A 26,342-nucleotide genomic window follows, 5' to 3' on the forward strand; every position below is an offset into this window, starting at 1 on the left:
ACTTCAAGAAATCAAGCAACAGGAATGTTTGGGACTCAAATGCCCAAACTGGGCAGTATCTGGTCACCCCTATTTTTCTGACACTTCTCTTCTGCTTTCATTTTAGCCTACACCAATAAACAATTTAGACTTTGAGGATGCAGCTACATTTTATATTGTTTGTAAATAGCATAGATATTTGATATACAAATGTAATATGGACAGTGCTAAGGCTGCTTTCTACAGTGTGTGCGAGAGAGAGAAGAAGGAGAGAGAGGTAGGGGGTGCAGCTCCAGGCTTTCTGAGTGTGTCTACTCTTCAAGGCCAAAAACACACATGAGGGAGAAGCACAGCTTGCTTCATATTTTTCCCATCCTGGATATCAATGAGATGTCCTAATAAACAGCCCCCCAAAAGTTACAAATTTCTCGAACTTTATTGATACACTGCACAATCACAACCATCTCGTATTCATCCTGAATTAGAAAAGGTTACAACTACAATGCAACATGCACAAAATTCAGGTAGTATATTCACCCTTAATACAATTATTGACAGAAATCAAGTCTTCATTGATTTTTTGAAGGAAAAGATAAGAAAGAAAATAAAAGAAAAAAGAACTCTAGAAGGCTGACAAAGTCATACTCTTGTATCATGTGATAAATTTTTAAAGCATTTGAACATAGATTGTTTTGAAGAATAATTGTGAGAATGGGCACACCCATTGTCTGACACAGCTATAACGGCACCACTGATAAGTCATAATTTTTTTTTTAAATCTAAAGGACTCTGAACTTGACAGATACATTTTCGTACACCCACACATTCCTCACAACTGCACTTTACATGTCACGAAAATTTCCGAATGATTAAAAATGCTCCCTTTAACTAACACAAGGGCAGTTTGTATTCTATAGCATTGTTATTATTGATAGCTTTAGAAATCTGCCAAATAACGTAGAACGCAGCCTCAAAAGGATGGTCGAGGGTTCGCGACCTTTCTTTCTCCACCCAGTGGTGTGGAGCAACTCTGTGCCTTAAAAAGGGCACCATTGAAAGAAACAAAAAGAAATCTTTCAAAATGCTGGAAATTAGGCTTAGCTGACTACTTTCAGGATAAAGACAATTGCGTCTAATGAAGTCCACTCAACATTTCTTTGGACTCTAAATATTCTGCACCTGAAGGCCAAATTGAACTAGCTCAGCGCTTTTTTGCCGCATCTTTAATTACAAATCTATTTCTTCTTCCTTTCATTTACTTCTCCTAAGTAAGAAATGTGGGAAATGAGACTGGCTTTTTATTTGTTTGCATGTGGTGGTCATTAGGCATTCTCCTCACAGGGCCTCTTTTTGAAAATGTTGCCTTCCTACTACACACCTGTGAAGTTTTACTCAAGTGCTCCAACTTACTTGTCTTCAAGTAAAAAGACAGGGAAGCTCTGAATAATAGGAGGGGAGGCAATTGGGTATGAGAGTTTCCAGGATAAGGTCATGTGCAAAACGAAAACAAAAGATTCTTGCTGTTGGAGAGAAAGAAAATAAATGCATTTTTTCCAAAAATAAAAACCTTATGCTGCTTCCCTTAATTCCAAAGGGATTAACATTTGCTTTCGTGTGTGTATTGGTCTGTTTCATTTCGGGCTGGTTTTAGGTAATGCATAGCCAGTTTTTCTTTCTCAAAATCAAAGTCAGTATGAAATTGAGGAAAGATGCCCCACCACCAGATCTTACCTCATCTTAAGCCACTCCTCCCCTCCTTCTACTATGGGCTGGCGACAGCCAACTAACACTTGAATATTCAATGTACAGCCACTCCTGATGCAGCCACAGGGATAAGCTCTGGTCGGGGTTGCCTGCCCACTTTGGGGTTCTCTGCTTTTCTCATGGGATGGTTCTTTCAGCACAAATAGAACTTGCTGACTCCTCTTTGTTGAAGGCAAACTGAGTGAATTGATGCAGAAACAGATCCTGAAACCCAGCCTCAGCTTTGAAGTTGCTAGAGTCCCAGAATATTCTTCTCACCCAGGTTTTGAGAACAAACTGCCCAATCTGTGAAATGTATCATCTGGTAAGAGGCATGGACGTAAGAACAAAGAGGCTTGGGCCTCTTTGTGACAGAAAACCTTACCTTTTCTTCTGTTCGGTGGAGCACAATTGCAGCAGAACAGCCATGTGCAGTACTCTGCATAAAACCTGTGTATGTTTTCACAACCACTTCTCTATATCTCCCCCCTCCCCGAATTAAAGCAAGAACGAGAAAAAACTAAACACGCTTGTTTAGATTTGCAGTTGACTGTATCAGGCACTTGACATTAAACTACTGAAAAACAAGCTTGGCCAGAGCCTTAACACAAGCACTTTCATTGGCATTACTTTGGTGGAAGTGCATATGAACTCTGTTTTGGGAAGGGGAAGGGTTTCAGAGTCCCTACATTGCTAATTCCTCTCACCTAATCTCCTAACAAGCCTTACTTGGCTTCCTTTTCATGTGGAAAACCTGCAAGAGATATACTTGCTCAGACTTGTGTGTTTTGTCCTGCCTTTCCCCCACCCCATGCCCACTACTGGCACCCTGAACAAATCTAGCCTGTAGGCCTTCTCCATGTACTCTCCATCTGTGAAGTTGGAAAAGTGTGGATATTGTCTTGTGTAAGCATTTGTTGTTCTATATGCTTGAAAATGATGGGTGACAGCCACTGTCCCATGAAGCCATCCCCACCAAAGAAACACAAAACACAGAAGCAGAAATATGTCTGTTGTGAAGAAGTCATTTTCACCCCCAGTGAGTACCCCAGTTGCCTTGGGTTGTATTTACTTTGTTGTCTTTACCCCAGACAGATGAGGATCGACTGTAGCATTTTTCTCCCTGTGAAACGTGGCTGGGATAGGAACCCACCAGAGGGGCATCTTAGTATCCTGTGGAAGGGGGAACAGTAGGGTTCCATAGTGACCCCGAAGCCAGCCTTTTTGGGTCGAGAGGTTCTGATGATCTTGGCCAAAAGAGCATGGACCGTTTCCTGTAGAACAAGTCTTGGAGTGAGGAATAGGTCCAGCTTGTCCATTTCAAGTACTGTGTTCTCCAAGACTTTCCACTCTTCACAGCCTTCACATTTATTCCACTCCAAAGTAACAAATTTATTATCAGTAGCATGCTCAGATGACACATTTGATTCTCATACACTATCTGACACCAACTCAACTCCGGATGCTGAAGGTGGTGACAGATCTGAAATGTCTATGTGCAACCTTTAATTCTGATTTTGTGCCTGCTCATGATCATTCCTGGAACTGGGAATCAATGCGCCACTCCTGGCACATCATTTATGGTTCCCGAATCTGGCTCCTGGCAGCTCACTAGGAAATGCAGATGTCTGTTTACAGCTGGAAAATGTAACATTAATTTCACTCATACCAGCTCTACCTCTTAAGACAGTGCTTAGCATTTAGTGTGCCAAGATCACCTATGTATGTATGTATACATGTATAGCTATCTCTGTGTATGTTTCCCCACGGCAGAGGTCACACTTATGTGCCTTGATGGACAAAAGCAAAGAGGGCACTGATACTGGAGGAAGAAGACCAGTTGAGCATTAAGGGCACAGAATTCTATGGTGCTCATATTTTTTATTTTTTAGACTGAGGACCTGAAAAGGTTTTCCAACTGAGGCAGGGCAGGTCTGCGATTGATGCTGCATTCTCATCCTCTCTGTGGGTCAGTCCCTGCAGCACACCTGTGCGGTCTGCAATGCCTTTATTTGGAATCCCTGGCAACCTTGCTGGATGAGTCCTTCTTGCCCAGGAGACAAGGCAGCAAAGGTGGGTCAGCTCTTGTTTGTATGCTGGGTCTGCTTTGAACCTGAAGAGCTGGTGAAGTTCTTCCCCAAAGCCACTGGAGAAGCAGCCTGCATCAGAGGAAACTGTGTCACTGACACTTTCTCCCTTCTGTTTGCAGTGTTGTGTTAATCAAGTGCTTGAAAATTAAGTCAGTTGCTCAAGTGCCCTCAGCTTAGAAGAGCTTCCTGAAACAAATACGAGAGTTGTCAATACACCCGCCATGTAATTGGCCTCCATCAGCTTTTTACTGGATAGTTTTCAAACAGATTAAACCAGGACTGGAGCAGAAAGGAGACTCTAGCTGCAGTCATCCCACTCAGGCGGGTGGACTCTTCACTTTGCATTGCAGAGACACATGTGGTTTTTTTCTCTCATGTTCTTGCTGTTAAGGAAAGCCAGCCATAGGTTCCTGACACGCACTTTCTTGAAGGGTTGAGAGAAGCATAAAGGCTGGCACCTTTGTCCTTCAAGTGCAAAAGGAAAACCACAGTGCTAATCAAGACTTTTCTAGGCGGATCTGCTTCCCAAGAAGATGTTTTAGAAAACACAGGCTCTTCCAGGAATAGTAAGTGACTGACCATTAGCTTGCTACTTGGCCCATCTGTTAGTGTCTCCTTTGGGTGGATAGGATACCAGATGCTAAAGAGTCCACAACACAGGGTATTGCTTTTTTATGTTGTTAGCCTGTGAGATCGCTGACTTTCACAGAAGTTGATAGATAATTTTGAAGGTGCTAATGTCTGCTGATGGTGTATACATGAATACAGTGGGAGAGATACGATATGATTAGAGATTAATATGGGGATGAATTGATAGTGAGTAGTAGGGAGAGAAACAGAAAGGAGTGTTAGACAATTACATTGATATATTGATAAACAGTACATAGGTTGCTAGAGAGGAAGACAGGTGGGTAGGTAATTGGATGGTGAGATAAATCAGACATTTGAGTAGATGGGTAACTGTATGATTACTTTGATAGACAGCTTGATGAAACCTAAATAAATCAGCCACCTATCAATCACTTTTATGAGTTGAACTTCTCTTTTTAAAAGAGAAGTACTATTTTCAAAATGCCTCCCCCTTTTTTGGCCACTTGACTTGCAAAATTTAGTGTTAGGTTGCAAGCACAGCCCCAAACTTCAAATCCCTGCAGATGGTGGAAGAAATGAGTAGGGCAGAGGGGCTACAGAAGATGGCACAATCATCTAGATTGAAATATATAGATAAGGATATAGTAGGACAGTGTCCCAGAAAGAAAAGATGTGAACCCTAATGGAATTAGATAATAATTAACATGGATGGGGGGATATGTACATTGTCATTAGGAAAATAATCGTAGATAATAGGACACTTGGATGTAGCTCTTGCTGTGCACTATGTTATGAGTCAAGTTGTGTCTTCAGGGTGTTTATTGTGAGGCTCAATTTTTGCCCAAATGAAACTTACGTTTTGGTGTGTGTGGCAGGGGATGTTGGTGGGAATGATGATGAGGAGAGAAGCAGAGGAAAGGGAAGGGTCAAGGTAGCAGGAGCAGACCCCATTTTTGGACACACCAATGAATGATTATCCTACATGTGGTAGAACCCTGCCCACCCCGCCCCCAACCCCACTCATTCAAGCTGGAAATAAAAGCAAACAAACAAACAAACAAACAAACAGACAAAAACAGAAAGAAAACAAATCTAGAAGAAGAACAGAAAACAAACAAACAAAAGAAGCCCAAGCTGGTTTGCTCTCCGCAGTGTAGATTAAAGTCTGTGATATGGAGAAGCAGGTGTTGCTCAGAGGACCTAGGATTTCTTATCAAAACTTGATGAAGAAGTGGGCTAAGAGGGTCCCTGATAGCCAGAGACAAGCCAGTGCTCTGGAGGCTGAGTTTACACCATCAATGACTGCTCCAGGCCCTGTGTAGGAGAGAGAGAGACAGAACCATTAGCATACATCCAAGGACACCATAGTTCTTCCCTGACAAACAAATACACATACATGCTTCCCACCTTCCACCCTTCCGCTGACCATTCCGAGTCTAGACAAAGGAAAATGCCCATTGGGAGTATTTAGGAACTCGAAGGGGCAAGCTGTTGGGATGCCTTGACCAGTGCAGCCTGCTCCGAAAGACTGTGCTTAAAAAGTAAATAGGTGAAGCTCAGGCTAGTCATTGAGGCCCATGGGCCCAAAGGTTAGGGCAACACATGGAAAGGCAGACCTGCTGGCTGTTTTCTAAGCAGTCCCTCTAACTGTGTGCTATACTTGGAGAGTGTCCAGTACAGACAATGAGTCAGGGGGCACAGGGCCAGAGAGGCAAGGAGCAGGTGGCGGGGTTGGAAGGGGAGAGGGATGGAGACATAAGTCCAAGTGTTGATGTAGCAGACTCGTCAACCTCAGTGCATGCAACCTAGGTGTTGTGGAGGTTCCTCCTGCAGCAGCTGAGAAAGGAAGAAAAATCATCCCCACGGGTTTTAAAGACTGGAATTAGGCTTGTCCCAGCAGACAGTGCTGCCTCACCAAAGGCCTTGAAGCAGATCAACATGCCCAAAACAGATTGCTCCTGAAGAGTCCACCCAAGGGGCTCTCCCTTGATTTTTTTTCTACCTTCTCTCTCTCTCTGGCCCTTTCCTGTATCCCCAGTAAATCATTCAAGGTCCACTGGGAAATAAGTCCACAGTATTATGAGTGCTGTTCTTTTCCTCTCATCTTCCATGGCTCAAGAAGACAAATCACATGAATTGGTATTATCCCAGCCTGCTGCAAGGGCAGGTGTATCTAACTCGGCCCAGGCGTTCCTCCATCACCTTTATCAGCAAGCGCACAGGATGGTACGCAAGACCAGGAGCCAGCAGTAAGCGTATCCCAGAAAAAGCAAAATCTGTTATTACCAAGGGATTAAAAGCCATTGAGAGTCATTTCTATAAAACTGGTGAAGAAGCAAAGGAGATCCAAAGGAGACAGTACACCTCTTCTACCATCTCAAGCCAGGACTTCACAGCTTCTTTGAGAAGCAAATTGGCCTGCTGGAGATAAGCTGAGGTGCAGCAGAACCTCTTTAGACAGGACCAGTTCATTTGGCTTGCCTATCAACCTTATGGTGAGGATCCAAGCCTTGCCCAGGAGGGACTGATGGGAAGATTTTACTTTGGGAAATTCAGGTCTCTCACTTCAGCAATGAGTATACAACTGTTCCTCTCCACTAATCTTAACGTGAATACCTTTTATTTCTACTTAAAATATACATGCTTTTATGCACTAAAAGTCATATTTGCTTGATAGCTTGAAGTCTGACTCATATTACCCTGCATTTTTGTCAGAGAATATTAACAAAAAAGGGTGGGATCCAGGTTCTAGCGACATGTTAATGTCCCAGAGGAGGCTCCATAGATATTGATGGAAAGTAGCCTGACTGTGGGGCCTCCAGCAATCCTGGCACACATCCCGAGAAATCCTACGGGCCTGCAGAATGCACTTAGCTAGAAATGCTCAGGTTGAAGCTCAAGGTAATTCTCTGCATATTGTCTTTGCAAAAGATGAGTGATTTAGATTTTTAAATAAGTTTATTTACATTTTTAAATAAAACTATGTACATAAAGATACTTTTAAAGAAACATATGGGCAGATTCATAAAGCACGTATGTTTCTTTAAAATTATCTTTTGTTTATATTTTCTTGAAAAGTATTTTCATGACATATATGGTGTGTGTACTAGACTAGTTATGTATGTGTATATGTATATACATATATATGTCTTTGTCTAATTTATTATTTTGAACTTAAGAAACAATTGAAGCCCTGATATGCTCCACTGTAGACAGAGAGAACTCTTGAGTGTAGGAATCATTCTCTCCAAGTTCTGCCAGTGAACTGAAACTGAAACATTCCGTGATAACCATGCCATCAGCACAAGGTTGAATATAGCTAATACCATGCGTCACACAGGTGAATATCTAGCTAATACCATGCCCGTCAGCACAAGGTTGAATAACTAAAACAAAGAGGAGTGGGGCAATACAACAGAAAAAAGCATGGGAAGAGGGGCTCAGAGAATAAGGAGCAGAATGCAAAGGAAATAGAGTGGTATCTGGTGGTGAGCAGGCAGTTGCCATCGATCTTGTGCTACATAGGGTGGAAAAAACAGCCATACTCAGCTTCTGTTAGTGTTCCCAAGAGTGAAATGCGAGGGACTTAGCAATATGTAGGCGGCTCAGCCTGCTTAAGGCCATGATGAAACATAAATCACACGTGCTCTCACGCGTGCAAGCATGATTCTAGAGCTAAACATGTATAATCAGTCATTTAATCATCACATAACCCTATGACCCCCTGTGCTAACTGTCCATTCCCACTTTATAAATAGGAAAGTGGAACAGAGCATTAACATCTTACCATGGCACCACAATCTTATACACTGTGACTGTATTAGAACCAAGTCACTTGCAGCCTCAGAATCTAGCCCAAATTTGTTACAAAGTTACTCCTAGTCGTAAAATGACATTTTGTGCAGTTTCCAGGACACATACATGGTGTGAGAAAACAATGGACTTGGTAATACAGCTGTCGGTGAATGTGCCGGCACCCTAGCTGAGTGACGGTCCCTCTCACCGGCTTTGCTTCCTCACATTGCAAATGAAAGAATGGGGTTTACCTGGTGAGGTCCTTCTCTATCAGCTCTGAGTTTATTACATGAATGGGAAATTCGGCATCCAGGTGTTGGAAAGAAGTGGTGAGTAGCCGACAGCCTTCTTCAGTTGAAAGAAAACCATCAACAAGTGCCTTTTGCACTTCAGAATTCCGTCTCCCCTGGACTGCAAGAGGCACCAAACACTCTAGCGCTCTAAATTTCCTTTGCAGCCCCATTTTCTATTGCTTCAGGGAGTTTATTCCTCAGCAGTGTGGATAGCACCTGCTGTCGATCAAATCTACAATTTATTCCCTAAGTGCCTTGGTCAATTTGTGTATGGAAAATGGCTGGGGCATTGTGGGCCAGAGAATGAATTTAATCCCACATAACAGATGAAGCTACATCACTTTCCCTCTACAGATCCTGGCACATGTTGGATACTTGTCACTGCCAAATGCCATGCATGAGGCTCTGCCGAGCTCTCCAGCTGTGTTTGGAGCGGTACATCTATGTACCACTCTCTGGACTAGGAAAGAGGTGAGACAAAAGCCATGCAATGAGCTCATTCTTTAATCAACTTTTGCAGTAGCCTGTGTAACTGGAAATAGGAAAAGAAAGTTCCGGTTGTTCCTCACCACCATCTTCGTATACTACAGTTCTCACCTGACTTGCCAAAGCTTTTCTCTGCTTTAATATAAAAGTGACTGGTTGCTGCAATTCAAGTAAGTTGTGTGTCCCCATGGTCTCGGCTCCACATTTGTTCCACGGTTACCATGAGGGGGTCTGTTGTAAATACACCCAAAGGCTACAGACCACGTGTGAAGGAGGACTCGGTTTTGAAGGAACTCTTCAGGCTGGGCCAGCAGTGGTAACACCAAGCTTGCATACAGGCTTCAAGTCAGTGAGGACAGTTTTCCTAGGAGGCCTCAGCCTAACCAGCTGCATGGACTTCCTCCAGTACTTCGACCCAAGCAAATTATTTTGAATCAAACACAGCATCAGAAACCGTCAAATTTTGTATTAATCATGTATGGTAAAAATGGAAGAAGGACTCTCTAAACCTAGAATCCAGGTTGGAAATAAAAGCAGATTTTTTTTCCTTTTTTTTTTTTTTTTTTTTTTTAGACAGTCTCGCCTTGTCGCCCAGGCTGGAGTGCAGTGGCTCGATCCTGGCTCACTGCAAGCTCCGCCTCCCGGGTTCATGCCATTCTCCTGCCTCAGCCACCCGAGTAGCTGGGACTACAGGTGCCTGCCACCACAGCTGGCTGATTTTTTGTATTTTTAGTAGAGACGGGGTTTCACCATGTTAGCCAGGATGGTCTCGATCTCCCGACCTCGTGATCCACCCGTCTCGGCCTCCCAAAGTGCTGGGATTACAAGCATGAGCCACCACACCCGGCTGAGAGGCAGATTTTTAATGGCATGTTCTATTCCAGAAAACTGATGCTAAAATACACCCGGATGAAAGCCCATGGGTTTGGAAGAAAGGCGAAGGAGCAGACTTACTGGAAGCATCACTGAGGAAACACCCCTAGGGACCTCAGGAAAGGTTCTCTACGCTCCCCCGGGGTAAGGTCGCTAACCACGCTCTGGCAATGCCGGAGTTGGACCAATTCGGGTTTAAATTCTGACCCTGTGGGTTGCCAGCTCTGTGACCTTAGGCAAGATACTTTCTGTTTTCTCACTGAAAATAGGCGTGATGACGCTGAGTTTGCAGGACTGGTTGAAGGATGAATGTAATCAGTACAGTGCCTGGTACAAAGTAGTCATGTGATCATGGCAACTGCTGTTGGAACACGGCTCGCACACCTTCCCTTTCCCTTTCTTAGTGGAGACGAATACTAGCTTGTTTAGATCGTTCCAAAATATGTTGAACCTGGGGTGAGGTATTGGTAGGGGAGTGCGTAAAGAGGTGAGATAGCTTAAGGTTGGAGTGTTTGCAGCTGAGAGAGATCACTGGCTGTGAGGGCTGTGGAGGATGTGGGGCATTGGGCGGGGCATTGGGCGGGGCATTGGGCAGGCCACTGGGAGCCAGCCACAGCCAAGCTTCCTGGCTAGGTCAAAGGGTAATGTGTCCATCCCGCAATGGAGATGGGCCCCAAGCCAGCTTTGGAAAAGTTGCAGTCTTCATTCGACATGCATGAATTGATCCCTGCCATGCACTAGGCTCTGCTTTCAGAAAGAAAGACAGACAGTCTCTACCTTCAAAAAGCACAAACTTTAGGAGGAGCTAGCGTATCCTCTGTCCTTGACTAAATAAAGAAACAAATAAACAGACAAAATTTTTTTTTTAAACCATCACAGATTCTGGGAAGAAAGCCATTTGGAACAAATAACCCTAAATCCCTTTCATCTCAGGAACATCCTGCCTGTTGGATAGTCTTAAGAGGATTGATTTTAAGAGTCAGAACTGAATTTGAATTCTGGCTCTGCTACCCACCAGCAGGAAGACTTTGGACAAGACCGCCGACTTCTCTGAAACAGTTTCTTTTATGTATAAAATGTGGAAGGGGTAGTTCTATCTACCCTTGCAGGGTCACTCTGAGAATAAGTTAAGATGGTGTCTGCAATCATCAAGTACAGAGTAAAGGATGATGAAATATTAGGCGAGTTGGAATTAAGGCAAGAATTGCTAATCCATCAAACGGCATCTTGTGTGGGGGTCCTGCTTTTAAAGAAAGAGGGGTTCTGGAGTACTAGGTTCTCGAAGGTTACTCCCCAACACCAGCTGAAAGCAACCTTGGCTCCGCCTCGTAATTGGGTGACCTTGTCCCTTCTGGAAAGGCCCGAAGTGGCTGCTAACCACAGGTAAAAGCTTCCTAACGAATGCCAGCTATTCTGAGGAAGTGTATTCAGCAGCCCAGTACTTTCTGTGGGCAAATGCCACATTTAAGGACTCTTTCTCTATTTATGGTTAACAATGATTCAATTGAACTAGAATGGCTGCTACAAATATCAGGCTTAATTAAATATTTTCAGGGATAAATGGAAAGTGAGAACATGTAATTATGCCCTTTACCATTCTTCCAGCACCTCCTCCTTCACCCTTTTTAAGGTTAAAAAGTAATGGCTTCTTCATGCCTGAAGTTAAACATCTTTAAAAATGCAAGCTGAAATGAAGATGCAAAGCCACAAAATAAACTGCGAGTGACAACACAGTGACAACAACAAAATACTTTGGGGACAGGTATACAGACAAATAAGATTTCCTTCAGAATACAGAAAGAACAGTTAGAGACCATACATGGTTAGGAGACAAGTTTCAGAAACGGCAAAGGGATCCATTTGTGTGGCCATTATGACCACAGCAGGTCCATGAGGCTGCAAGGGAAGCTCAACAGGGGTAAGACACACAACAACAACAACAACAAAATGAACAAATAAAAATTCTACTTTTGAGAAGTTACTTATCTTGGTAAATTGTTAGGTTTGTGCAAAAGTCATCATGGTTTTTGCCATTACTTTTAATGGCAAAAAAACGTGATGACTTTTGTATCAACCTAATAAATATACTGAACATTAGATTTTTTGTTTGTTTATTTATTTGTTTTTTAGAGAGTGTGTGATCTCGGCTCCCTGCAACCTCTGCCTTTCAGGTTCAAGTGATTCTGCTGCCTCAGCCTCCCAAGTAGCTGGGATTATGGGCAGGCACCACCACGTCTGGCTAATTTTTGTAGTTTTGTAGAGATGGGGTTTCACCATGTTGCCAAGGCTGTTCTTGAACTGCTAGCCTCAAGTGACCCACTCGCCTCAGCCTCCTAAAATGCTGGAATTACAGGCGTGAGCCACCACGCCGAAAATCTAATGGCCTAAACATTAGATTTTTAAGAAGAAAATTTGATTGAAGGCTTAAAACAGAATAAAGTCACACCTACCACATATGAACTGGGAACTTCAAGCCTGGCCATCCTGGCACAAAGGTTTTACTGCTGCATTCACGGGTAGCTCAATACCCTCTTGAGTGGCAGGTGTTGACAATCACAGTACCCAAACTCAGCACAGAGCTCTCAGAAAAAATATAGAAGCTTCCTGCTGAGATCTTGCCTCATGAGAGATTTTGAAGCTTAAAAATGTAGTGTATATAACAAGCCATGAAGGTATTAGAATGTGTCACTGGTTTTCTTTTCCATGATTGTAATGAAAATATGACATCGAGCAACCATAAACTATATAGCTGAAATTCTACTAAAATGGCAGATGGTAGGGTGATCACACTAAAAAAGAAAAGAAAAAAAAAAAAAGCCCATAGGCAAGTTGAGCTTGTTGATAGCACAGTGAGATTAATGAAATAGCTGAAGTCTAAGAAGATATGGTTTTGTTCTGAAATTTGGATAGGTTTTGTAAGTATGATTATGAACTGTATGACCTTCCTAATGAGGAACCAAAAGGATAATGATGTTCTTGGTGATTAAAAGAGGAGCGAAGAAATCTAATTAGATGATGTATGTGTTACACTTGTTGGTGAAACATAAAGCTATTTTTAGAGGCGCTGGCTGATGAAGGCGCACCAGTTCCCTTCAAAGGGAACTCTTCCTCCATTGAGTTTAATTACAGCGGCAAACGCGGCACTGGATTGTTTCACAAGTAAGATCAACCAGCAAGGCTCTGCAGCACAACTAAGACCAGTCGATAAAGAGGCAACCATCTTTGTTCTGTTCTCCTTAACACACCCTGTTTTGTGCTTACCACAAAAACAAAAGCTTAAGAAGTTAGTATCAGAAGTTAATTCAAATCTGTCAGCTCATCACAAACCTGAAAGAGACAAGACTTGAGTCGATGTTGAACCATAAGCTCTGTGTCTGTGCTGACATCAGCACACCCTGAACGCTCAGTGTTAAATTCTAAATGCTTAGGCTAATAGCCAGATGTCAATGATTCAGAGCAATGAGGGCGGGGTACGAGCCAACGACAAGGAACCTCATCAAGAATGAAATGGGAAATGTCTGCAGTTTTTTTCTAATATGTTGACATTTTGCAGGTTGGGGGAAAATACAAATGATTACGCTGCTGTCATCAGCCAAAAGCAATGGTGTTTCTCTCTGACTCATTCCCTTCCCACCTGGATTTAAATTGTGGATTTGAAAAATAAAAACCATACACATTATCAGCAGGAAACGGACAAATATGTGCAGCTTTTGATGTCTCTGCAAGAAGATATGATGTGATGAACATCTTCCTAAACAGAGAATTGGAATATGTGGTATAGCCTCCTTCAAAAAGGAGATCTGGGATGGGGGGACCCTAAATTTCAAATTAGATTTGGAACATACAGGAGGCTGGAATGCAAGGGAAAGTCAGAAAAACAGTGATTTGGCTTCCCTGAGGGGAGGGGACTGCAAGTTCTCTTGGGTATTTGGCTTTTCTTTGGTTAGTGAAAGGTATGAAACTGTATAGAGGCTATAACCCATGCCCTCACTGACTGGAAGATATATTTATTAATTCAACAAACAGTTACTGGGCAACAATCACTGGAAGATGTAGTGTTACATCCTCTAAGTGCAGAAAAACATACAAACAAAATATAAGCCTAGGGGTCAGCCACCATGAGAGCCCAAAAGATGAGGGATTAATTCTTCAGTGGAGCTCACAAATGCTTTACATATGGGGCATCATTGAGCAGAGCCCAGAGAGTGTGCACTCATCAGACACAGAAGAGGGCACAGCCTGCTTCTGTGGCCCTCCAGCACACTGGGAGACACAGTATATGGGTTTGAAAGAAACAGGGGATCGAGTCAGACAGACCTAGGTACAAAACCTGCTGTTGTCCCTTGCCTCTTCCATCCATGCTGGAATCCCTCCTCCCTGGGGGAATTTAGTAACATCATTTGTTCTTTGAGCTCTAGGCTCTTCTTCTGCCAGTGAAAAATAATAACAGTATCTATCTCAAAGGCTTCTTAGGTGTCTGAAGCCATGTGTGGCTGACACTTGATAGCTGGCAGCTTCTTTATTCCTCGAGCATGGCCATTCTTATATTTTGTTGTAACTGCCTATTTACTTGTTTGTGCAAGATCAGAAATTCTGTTTCTCCTTGTACCTTAGTCCTTGTATAATTCCTGGCATACAGTAGACAGTAAACAAATATTTGTTGACTAGACGAATGGATGGAGGGATGGAGGGATGGATGGATGGATGGATGGACGGATGGATGGATGGGTGGATGGAGAGTGGCAACAGCATGATGTCTAATGGGATCTGGGACACAGGGGCCCAGCCTGGTGGATGCAGGGAAGGTCACAGGTGAAGTGCTGGGGACACTTGAAGCTGTAAGTCTACGCTGACCTCACAGTGAGAACAGCCTTAGCGTCAAGCTGTTCTGGGAGGCAGAAGTTTTCAGCAATCGAAATGACGAGGTTCATTCTGAGTTCTGGAAATGTCACTTGGCCCTGCTGTGGCAAACCAATAGGAGTTGGATTGCCAAAGAAAGACGAGAGAACCAGTGAGAGGATATCACAATTGTCCATGTGTGACACATGCCACAATGTGAGTGATAATGGAGACGGAGAAGTCAGAGGAAAGGCCATTTGGTAGGACTTGTTGGCTAACAGATGTGAGGAGTGAGGGAGAGGAGAAAGTCAAAAATGACCACAGATATTCTAGAGAGTGTGCAGGGAAGAGTGAGGCACACACTGAGTATTCCCAGGGGAGAAAGGCTGCCTTTGAGACCTCTGTGGAATATTCAGAGAGAGTGAGTGGCTTGTAGCTCAGAATTCAGGACAGAACTAAAGACACAAATTCAGGAATTAGCAGACTGTTGTTCAGAGGTCAACAATCTTCGGTGTGCATAAGAGTCCCTGGGAGAGTCTCTTTAAAAGTGCATTCTCAGGACCTTCCCTAGAGATTTTGATTAAATGATTCTGGGGCAAGGCTCACATATCTGCATTTTTAAAGCATCCAGAATAAGGCTGATGCAGGCCAAAAAATACCTCACCATTGGGTGCTTGAAGGTACAGCAGAGCCCTTCCCCTCTCACCATAGGCCGACCCCTGGGAGGACCCATAGGGCAGGTGCTGTTGGAGCTAGACACAGACTGAGGAAGGTGAGAAGACAGGCACCACCCAGTTACATCACAGAAGCCAGAAGGGGGGCATTGCGAGGTGAGACGGGGTCTGACACTGAGAGGAGGTCAGGTGTTAGAGTGAGACAGATCGTGGTAGCTGAGGCATAAGAGGGTTTGAGAAAGTGGAGATACAACATGAGTTCTCCCTGCCAGAGGCCTGTGGTTGGAGGGAAGAAAAGGCACGGGTGCGGCATGGAGGTCGCGCTGAAGAGAAGCTCGGTCTTTGTGCCCCTCTCCATGTCCCGGCTGGAGCCACCTGGGGATAGGTGTAGTTGTGAGGATGCCCTGATACAGAACGAGAAGACGGAGGAGGAAGAGGAGGGAGGTGGGGATAAGGCAGCAGCACTGAGGGCTCTGCCCATGGTGGGGTGGTCTCCCATGAGAAGGAGGTCAGCAAAAGGCAGAGGGTGAGAGCCGCTGCCTGGTGCAGGCTCTGGCTGAAGGAAGTCCGGCTCAGCCAGTCTGATACGTATATTTATTCTAGAAGAATGACCACTAGCAACAGAAAATAGAGATTCCGCCCTCATGGCTCCCGGGAGCCGCCGAGGCAGGCTGGAGTCACAGCTGCTCCAAGAGGGCTCAGGCTTGGCCTGAGGAGGAAACTCCATGCACAGATGTTGCCTTAACTGGAGCGTTTGCCTTTTTCCCTTGCAATGACAGGATTCCTGTGAGTTGTCCCTGTGCCCTACACTTAACTCTTAATGTAACTGATTTGTGTTGCTGCAATTTCACAGATAAAATGTGAGAAATTTGTTTTTCTCTCTGCAGTCTCCCCCCTCTGGCTTGGCTTTGTTTGCGTTCTCTGTCCCTTTCCCCTACCAGTTCCAGTCATCCAGCCGTTTACATGCCTCATTAAGCACGTCGCACTCTCTGCAGTGCCGGATGTAATCAACTCCAGAATCTTCCTTCTCTGCACACTAAGGACAGGATGGGGGGATGGGGCTTCTTGCTCAAGGCCCAGAGGGAGCAAAGGGGGTTGGTGAACTGAGAGAAAGTGAGTGACCTCCACAAGGGACAGAGCTGTGGTCAGCAAGCTGAACCCTAGCCACCCCTGCTGTTCATAGGCCTGGCAAGGCTTCAAGGTGCCAAGGGGCTCCCTGTGGGCCTTCCAATGGCTGCACCCACTCAGTAAAGCTAACCAATGCTTGGAGCAAGCTGCTTTGCAATGGTTGGAGCAAGCTGCTTTGCAATGGTTGGAGCAAGCTGTTTTGCAAAGGTTGCCCATGGTTATGGTTGATAGCTTTTGGAGACCTGTTCCTTGCCCTTTGTTCCCATTGTTTCCCAAATTCAGCACTGACACTTAGAAAACTGAAAGTAACCTGGGAGTTCATCCTGCTCAGCTTTTATGTTTTATGCATGACTTAAGAACAGACAGCATCACAGTTTGTCTGTATCAGAGTCAGGACTGGAGCCCCGTGTTCCTTGCTGCTAGTGTTGACCTCCTCTCCATATCGGGCCACTTTTCCAGCACCTGCAGTTGCCTGGGGCTAAGGGAAGTGGGTGGTCTAAAATGTGCCTGTGAGTTGATGCTCTGCCTAGGTGACCACTCTGTCCTTGTGGCTCTGTGTGGGGAAAGCAACTGGCGTGATGAAGAAGAAGGATTTCATATCGGTGCCAACAGCTGATTCATCTTGGATGATCACCTACCATGTGGTCACTCACACATTTCTAGTCATTTCAGGTTTCAAACCACTCACCAACCCATTGTCTCCAGTTTTTGTCCTCTGCATTCTTTCAAAATTGCTTGTATCCTATTTTCCTTTGCTCTTTGCTTGTAGGTATGGACTATGTAAAAGATGTAGTATGAGAGAGGCACGCTGTGAGGGTATCACAGGGGCAGAGTCAAAGAGGGCTCTCAGAAAACAGACTGACCTTCTGTGAGAGTAAATACAAATGCACGCCTGCAGATGGGGACTGTGTGTTGGGGAAGTATGAGTATATGGGTTGCAAATGTAAAAACTGTCCTTTACAGGAATTGGTTCAGAAGTAGATAGAAGAAAGGAGAATGTGATGTGGGACTTGGATCCAAGCAAACTAATAGCTGATATGAGGCTCCATTTGGAAAGTCACCATGTCCACGATGGGTTGCCAGGTCTTTGAGCTGGACTGCAATGGGAGCAAAGCACTCCGGCATGGGATTGGGAGTACATAGGCTCAAATCCCAGCACAAGCACGGATAAGCCAAGGTGTTTTGAGTTATCGGCCTAACCTCACAATTTCCTCAAGTGTTAAGTCAGGATAAATATAGTACTTGCCTCACAGAGTCACTAAGGGTGATAAAAAAGGAAAAGCACTTAGTCTAGTGCCCTGTACACACTAAATGGTTGGTAATAATTAGGCATAATTATAGGGGCATTGAGGACTAGGAAGAGCATCCCTGGCCAGGAGAAAGAGCAGGTCAACCAGACACTATCTGTCTGATCTTGTGCTGAAACTATTGACACACAGTCATAGGATCAGAGAATTGTGCCTTGTAGGGACCACAGAAACCAAACATCTTATCCAAAATGCCTTCACTGATTAAAAATATAAAAAGACCCAGTGAGACTGACCTTCCCAAAGCCATTCAGCCAGTGAACAGCATAGGGTGAGACACATACCCCTTCCTCTAGGCCATGACATTTTAATTCCTGACAGCTAAATTGTTGCTGTGACCAATACATTCTTTCCACCCCCACATACATTCAAACATTCATTCATCCCACAAAGTTTTCCTGATGAGTTACTGTGTGTAGATCCTTGTATAAGGTCCTAGGGATTAAGCCAGGTATGGCCCCTATGTTCATGGAGCTTACAGGCTGAAGAGGAAGAAATATTTTAAACAAATTTTGAAATATTAAACAAAAACAAAATTACAACTAGAAGATAAAGTCTATAGAAACAAGGAATCTATCTGTTGAGTCACTGCTGTCTCCTGATCACACAGAACAGTGCCTGGCTTGTAATAAGTCCTAAATGCATGTTTGTTCAATGAATGCTAGACAGTGCCCTGTGCGAGTGCAGCAGTCAAAGGCACGGAATGAGTGGATGCAGAATGGGGGCTGGCCTGCTCAGAGAGGTCAGGAAAGGCTTCCTTCAGGAAGGGGTGCTGAAGGCAAGTGTGTGACAACAGGGTGAAGTGAGATAGGGTGGGTTATAGGGATCATGAATGCCAGAAAGGAAGGGCACAGGGGACTTTGGAGGAAAGAAAAGAAGTCCAGTTGAGCAGTGACTCTGGCAGGCATATGAAGGGAAGAGGTGATAGCATGGGCCATGTCACAATAAACGTTGGCAGGTACCAGTAAGAACACAACAGTATTCAGTGAGTCATGCCACTTTGATGAACATTGTCTTATGGACAATTCACAGTGGCACTCTCATGTCTGTAGGTCAGAAAATATCATCCTACGGTTGTAAACTCAGACCTATGGTTTTTGTTTGTGGTCAAATCCACATGTCTAAACATAGCATTTATGAGATTCTTAATGTATACAATCTTTTTTTTTTTTTTTTTTTTTTTTTGGAGACGGAGTCTCGCTCTGTCGCCCAGGTTGGAGTGCAGTGGCCGGATCTCAGCTCACTGCAAGCTCCACCTCCTGGGTTTACGCCATTCTCCTGCCTCAGCCTCCAGAGTAGCTCAGACTACAGGCGCCCGCCACCTCGCCTGGCTAGTTTTTTGTATTTTTTAGTAGAGACAGGGTTTCACCGTGTTAGCCAGGATGGTCTTGATCTCCTGACCTCGTGATCCGCCCGTCTCGGCCTCCCAAAGTGCTGGGATTACAGGCTTGAGCCACCGCGCCCAGCCAATGTATACAATCTTATTTAATCCTATCACCAGTCTTTTGAAGCAGGCTTTAATATCCCAATAGCATATATGAGGGAAGGAAGGCTCAGCAAGTTTAAGTGAATTGGGATGTGAAGGCTGAATTGGAATGTAAATGTCTGCCTGTGCTATGGGCTGAATTGCATCCCTCTGCTGCCAAATGTCTATGTTGATGCTATAACCCCCAGTATGTCTGTATTTGGAGGTGGCACCTACATGGAAGTAATTAAGGTTAAATGAGGTCATAAAGGTGGGGCCCTGATCCACTATAGTTAGTGTCCTTATCAGAAGAGACACCTGAAAGCTCCCTCTCTCTCTTTCTCTATGAGAATTCAGAGGAGAAACCATGTGAGGACATAGCAGCAGTCTACAAGCCACGAGGTGAGCCCTCATTAGAACCGCCTGGGCAGAAACCCGCATCTTGGACTTCTAGCCTCCAGGACTGTGAGATAATAAATGTCTGTTGTTTAAGCCTTCCCATCTGTGGTATTTTCTTATGGCAACACAAGCCAGCTAAGACAGTTTTGGCATACACCGGCTGTTGCTAGCAGCTATGAAACACCCCTTTCTTAGTTAATGGCAGAGAGAGACAAGAAGGGCCATTGGGTTGCCAGTCCCGTGCCTTCTCTGCATCATACTCCCTGCCACTGCAATCCCACCAGCCATGGGGATAATGGCAGGTCATGGCAGGGAGGGGACTCAATCCCACCCTATCCTCTCAGTTTCGTTAAGACCAAGACCTGGGTGTTCCTGGTCACTGGGGCGCGGGCAGGACTATACGTCTGTGAGTGCCGTGGATCAAGAGCTGTGGGCAGTGATAGTTGAAGAGCTTATTTCAGGTCTAGAAAATTCAAATGTCAGCCAGATGCGGTGGCTCACGCTTGTAATCCCAGCACTTTGGGAGGCCGAGACAGGTGGATCACGAGGTCAGGAGATCGAGACCATCCTGGCTAACACGGTGAAACCCCGTCTCTACTGAAAATAGAAAAACTTAGCCGGGCGTGGTGGCGGGCGCCTGCAGTCCCAGCTACTCAGGAGGCTGAGGCAGGAGAACGGTATGAACCCGGGAGGTGGAGCTTGCAGTGAGCCGAGATCGCACCACTGCACTCCAGCCTGGGGGACAGAGCAAGATTCCATCTCAAAAAAATAAAAAAAGAAAGAAAGAAAATTCAAATGTCATCTCTTTGCATGTGACGGAGACCGACATCTTAGCACAGTAGGGTTGAATGTCTTCCGGTTCTGGAAGCATAGCTGAGCACCAGTTACTGCTTCTTCTAAATGCCTCAGCAACTGTGTAAGAATGTGTGTGTGCGTGTGTGTGTGTGTTTCTCTTTGCTGATGCTCCGGGCAAATGCTCCAATACCTAATACAGGCTCCATCTCTAGGTCCCGTCCAGTCCCCATTCATTATTTAAGCGGCCTCTTCAGTGTTACCCAAGCTCTTTAGTTCTCCTCTCACTTATCTGTGAAATGGGGTTAATAACCTGCCTTGCACAGCATTGACATGATGCCTAGAAACCAGTATACATTTGGTAAATAGCAGATATTATCATGATGAATAATGATCCCAAGTACTTTTATTTTAAAATAAAGTTTTTAAAACTAAACCATTAGCCCTGCTTGCCTTGGGCTAAAAGAATAAAACATTCATAGTAGGGTGACATCCCCATGGAGACAGTTATCTATTAATCCAGTTAGTCTCTGGGCTGGGTTGCTCTTGGTGCTGCTGTGTGCAGAAACAGCAGAATGAGCATCCTCTTCAAACATGACCAAGTATAAGGTTATTGTTTTGGGGGCAAAAACCCTTTCCCCTGAAACCCATAAATGTATTCCACAGAGTGCAAGTGAAAGCCATCATATTCTATATGCGTTTTATCTGAACTGTGTAAACCAAGCCCCTTGAGGTCTATCTACCTCAGAAACATAAATTACAGAGGCGAAGCAGGCAAGCCTATCTTTGAAGTAGGCTAAAACTCAAAGGCATAGGCATTCAGGCAGGCAGAGGTAGGAAGGAACATGCTGTACCCACCTGCCACTGCTGATGAGGGGCTTATTTCTAAGACACACACAGCACAATGCACACACAATGCAGAGAGAAAACAAAAGACATAGATCACACATTTCAGATGGTTGGTGGACCAAGTTTAGTTAATGTCAGAGCTGAAAACTTGTGTCTGAGGTGCACGTGGAAACGTGGATACCTCTCTTCATCCTTCATCCTCTCATCCTACTCATCGGATGCTTCCCTCTAACCAAACCTCAGCAAATAAACAAATACATACGCACATAAAGTATCACAACAAGCTGGCCCTGGCCCATGGTGTGAAATGTTGCAGAAGGATATGGATGCGGCAGTGTGGGCAAATGGAGTCAGGGAGACATAAGGGCTTTAAAGGAGGTCAGTCCTGGCTCCCAAGTCCTCTCCACCCATATGGGAGGGAAAGACCTTCAGAGGGGGTTTGCTGCTCCAGTCGTGGGTAGAACAGCCACCTGATAAGGTCTCAGACTGCTACTCCATTCCTCCCCACGGATGAGAACACGAAATGCAAGCAACATGAGAATCATGATGGAAGCAGTTGACTAGGTTTAAAGCAACAAATATCACCCCCAGAATCATAGACTCCAACTACAGAAGGCATCTTAAGATTATACAGTTGAATTGACCCATGATTCTATCTTTTTTTTTTTTTTTTTTTTGGAGGGAGTCTCGCTCTGTCACCAGCTTGGAGTGCAGTGGCACGATCTTGGCTCACTGCAAGCTCCGCCTCCTGGGTTCATGCCATTCTCCTCCCTCAGCCTCCCGAGTAGCTGAGACTACAGGTGCCCGCCACCACACCCGGCTAATTTTTTTTTTTTTTTTTTTTTAAGTAGAGACGGGGTTTCACCATGTTAACCAGGATGGTCTCGATCTTCTGACCTCGTGATCCACCCGCCTCAGCCTCCCAAAGTGCTGGGATTACAGGCGTGAGCCACGGTTCTATCTTCTTTATACAAACACCATTCTATCTGATTCACAATTTGGTTTACTCCTGTTGTAAGGGCAAACATTGCCTTTTAATGACCATGAAATATCAATTACCATGTAACTATCTCTGCATAGTATGCTAGGGGAATGGCAGGGAGAAGTATGTCTTATCTACATGTGGTGGGTTGAGCAGGATGGATGGACATAGGCCAAGCAGATTGCAACTTCCTCCCTCCTGAGTCCCTCAAGCTTCCCCATGTGGCTGAGCCCACTGCATCCAGGCTTCTGGCACTCACCATACAATGTGATGCTGGCGTTGGTGTTCCCAAGCTTGTTTGTGGCCACACAAGTATAGTTCCCATAATCCTTTTCTGAAACATTGAAGAAAGTCAGAGTGGACATGCGGCCTTTGTTCTCAATCCTCACTCCGTCCAGTCCAGTGGCTAACCTGCAAGAGGGAAGGCATTGCCATCACTTCATTCTACAAAGAGGTCCTCCTCCTCACAAAACGCTTTTCTCCAACTAATCTCGTCCTTCAGACTCAAACCCTAAGAACCTCAGTGTCCAACAGGAGGACAAGGGAAAGGATGCTTTTGCCCAACAGGATAAATGTACTGGCTTCTAATTCCCAATGACTGACATGTCTACAACAAGTCTCAGATTCAGAATCATGGTCAGTTCATTTTGTTCACTTTCCAGCCTCCTCTATGTTTTTCTGGTTGTAAAAGGAGACTTTGTTACAAAAGAGGGTATAAACCATTTCTGTTTTGCCTTATCTTTCCCCTTTCCTTCATCCTCATCCTTCTCCCATGTGAAGATGGCCTATCAACTCTGCTTCAGAACTGTCCAGGCATCATTTAAAAGGTACCTGGTATCTTCCTTGAACCACTGGAATTCAGCCATGGGGACTGCAGAGGCTTCACAGCTCAGGATGCCCTTCTGACCGACTGAAACACCAGTGTTCTTGGCTTTTGAGATATAGGGAGGATCTGTGGGAAACACACACACACACACACACACACACGCACGCACACGCACATGCATGCATGCAGGCACACAGAGTGATTTCATGAAAGAGAAGAAGGGCACATCCAGCCATTTGCTACGTAAACGGATTACTTGTGACAACCCTCTTTCCCAGTGAAATAATCATTTATTTCAGGAAAAATAACTTGCTTGAAGATATTGCATTGACCCCAACATCTTTTCCAGGCCTCCAAACCTATTCTCAGTTAACAATTCTCTCCATTTGCTGAAAACTCTGGCAGTCACAGGAAGACTCCAGGGACAAATGGCATGGAGGCCATGGTGAGCAAAGCCATTTGATGAAGTATTTTCCTGTTGGCAGCAACTTGGGTCTTTTGGAAAATGGCACTGCCATTACCAGATTGTCCACCTACTCCCGGTGCCCTCTGTTCCCCAGAACCCCCTGGCTGCAGGTCCACTCACAGTTTACAGTGATTTTTACTTTCCGCACATCGGGCGCAGCGACATCGTTCAACGCGCTGCATTCGTACTCCCCGGACTGGTCTCGCTTGATGTCAGAGATCTCCAGGTACTCATCCTCACTTACAAAGCCCTGGCCTTCTGGGAAGAAAGAAGCAGACAGGAAACAATCAGGAAACCATGTAACCAGGGACAGAGCCATATTCACATCTACAGACTGTAGGAGAAGGAAGAGAAAAAGCCATCAGAATGGAGTAGGACATCAAGTCAAAGGCATAGGGCATCAAGTTGCTCAAAAGATACGGCAATGGAAGAAAGAAATTCTCTGCTTGTGTCTTGCATCAATGTATTTTCAGCCAAGCCACTTAACTTTTTTAGAGCATTTGGTAAGAAAACATGTCATTATTTTTCTTATATGATTATTGTGATAATTAACTCAGAGATGACATGATAAATACTTCCGTGCATCATCAAACTGATATTTTAAAAAGAATTGTCATGATCAGTAATATAATAAAACCATGGAATAACTTTAGAGTGTGTTACTGTGGAACACATCTTAATTTTTCGTTATGTACAAATGTTTTTGTATGCAGAATACAAACTACTACTTGTAGAACAAATAAGTAAACATTCCACACTTTAATATAAATAAATGCAAAGTCGTTGGTTTTGTTTCTACCTGTGTTGGAGAAGATGGAGTGAGAATGAATGAACGAGGAAGGACCCCACGATGGCTTTGTAATAGGTGCTCAATATGCATTGGCCAACACAAGTGTGATGGACCCGAATGCTGGATCTGTGCTTGCCAGAATAGCCTAGTGGATTTAATACTCACTTTGGTGGAGCTCCCTGGAGGATTCATTCTCAGGTACCTGTGAAACTTGTCATTCGTAATTCAAAATATTATGGGCTGCAAAATTTGTGTTGCTTTTATGACACCATTACAGGTTCTTGCAACAATCTGGCCTCTCCACCTTACCCCTTATATTACTCCCTGTGGTCCAGTGCAAAGACAACAGACCCTCTGTCTTCCATCACAAATGTTCTGAGTTCTGTCAAAACACTGAGATCCCACAAAAACCAAGATAAAGCCCAAGGATAAGGCACAGCCATTTGCCTTTCTCATAGGCCTGCAGTCCTGAGGGCCACAGTAGTTTTCAGGGCAACAAAAATGTTAGCTTTCCCCACAACTTTGTGAAAGCATGTTCTGATCCAATGGGTTTGGGTCCACCACGGGTGTGAAGCAGGAAGGTGTCTGTGGAGGGGATGGGCTGGTGTGTAGGGCGTAGGGTGTGGAGCAGGAATGTGTCTGTGGAGTTGGGATGGTGTGCAAGGGACAGGGTGGGCAGCAGGAGGCTGGAAGGTGGGGACAGTGTGTAGGGTGTAGGGTGTGCAGCAGGAACGTGTCTGTGGATATGGGCTGGTGTCCAGGGTGTAGGGTGGGCAGCGGAAATGTGGAGGGGGTGGGCTAGTGTGCAGGGTGTAGGGTAGACAGCAGGATGGTGGAGGGAGTGGGCCGATGTACAGGGTATAAGGTGAGCAGCAGGAAGGTTTCTGTGGAGGTAGGCCAGTGTGCAGGGTGTAGGGTGTGCAGCAGGAAGGTGGAGGAGGTGGGCTGGTGTGTAGGGTGTAGGGTGTGCAACAGTAAGGATCTGTGGAGGTGGGCTGGGGTATAGGGGGTAAGAAGGCAGGTACTTGGGTGCCCTGACTCTGCTCCAAGTCTAAGCCTTGGGGGCTTCCACCACCTACCTGCCCATTTCCCCAGACAATGTGCTTTCTGGCTCTTGCTGTCTTCCTTGCCTTCATGTCTTACCCCAGGTCATGCCCAACCAGGGAGTACCATCAGTCTCTGGATACTGGCTACCAATCTATGTATAGAAATGTCACTGCAAATCAGCACCATTCTGTTAGCCCAAACTGTGCAGTTCCATGGAGGAAATAATTCATTGGCTAGTGGGAGCAATTCATTTGCCTGGCTACCCTCCTCAAGCCTGGTCCTGAGGACGGGGTCCCAAAACGTACTCACAGATGTGAGGTTCAGAGTCATTGGGAATCTGGGTGAACCCACATAAGGAGTGGCTGAAGGGTGCTGGGTAGAATATCCCCAGAGTGAAGAAATGGGGTATGAAACAGCGACCACACCTAGCCTAGGATCTGAGTGTCTCTCCTGAATGATGCTGCTTGCCCCAGATGGTCCCAGACACCAGACGGGAACTTAGACAATTTCAAGGAAGAAACTCCAGAGCATGGGCCAGCTGGATGTGGGTTAAGTCCCCATTTGCTGGGTGGTGCCGCTGGATCAAAAGCCTCTACCACAGCAGACATAATGATCCAGGTTAGTTCATATCCTAGCTCTTCAAGGTGCATTACGGACATGCAAACACTTTCTTGCCCTACTCCCTTTATTTCTACATAGGCTAACAGAATATCACAGTGAAGGGGATTCTGAGATTACTTTTAAATAAAACTTAACAAAGAAAATTAGTTGATCAATCTAAGCATTTTAAAGGATTAAACTACAATGGGATCAAACACATCAAAATGATGTTCCAGACGCACCTCACCATTTTTTTTTTCTGCAAGAAATAAATGTGGTAGGATGAGAAGCCTGGCTTTCTACTACTATGACTCCATTATTTTTTCAA

General features: G+C 44.8%; 1 protein-coding gene across 5 annotated transcripts in view; it reads right to left on the minus strand.

Moving 5' to 3' along the window:
• Positions 1-396: 396 nt before the first annotated feature.
• The window catches only part of OPCML (opioid binding protein/cell adhesion molecule like), a 1,180,847-nt gene continuing 1,154,901 nt past the window's right edge, over positions 397-26,342 (minus strand). For 3 of the 5 annotated variants that reach the window (XM_017872153.1, XM_017872156.1, XM_017872152.1), the window contains 5 exons: positions 23,698-23,835; positions 23,117-23,237; positions 22,545-22,696; positions 21,313-21,339; positions 397-5,717 (listed from right to left, as the gene is read on the minus strand). In XM_017872153.1, coding sequence (XP_017727642.1) covers positions 5,617-5,717; positions 21,313-21,339; positions 22,545-22,696; positions 23,117-23,237; positions 23,698-23,835 — 539 coding nt within the window. In that variant the 3' untranslated portion in view covers positions 397-5,616. The remainder of the gene's footprint in view (positions 5,718-21,312; positions 21,340-22,544; positions 22,697-23,116; positions 23,238-23,697; positions 23,836-26,342) is intronic. The other 2 variants (XM_017872155.1, XM_017872154.1) reach the window with 1 other exon arrangement.

This window comes from Rhinopithecus bieti, unplaced genomic scaffold (assembly GCF_001698545.2).
Source record: "Rhinopithecus bieti isolate Rb0 unplaced genomic scaffold, ASM169854v2 scaffold_6481, whole genome shotgun sequence".
Classification (NCBI taxonomy): Eukaryota; Metazoa; Chordata; class Mammalia; order Primates; family Cercopithecidae; genus Rhinopithecus; species Rhinopithecus bieti.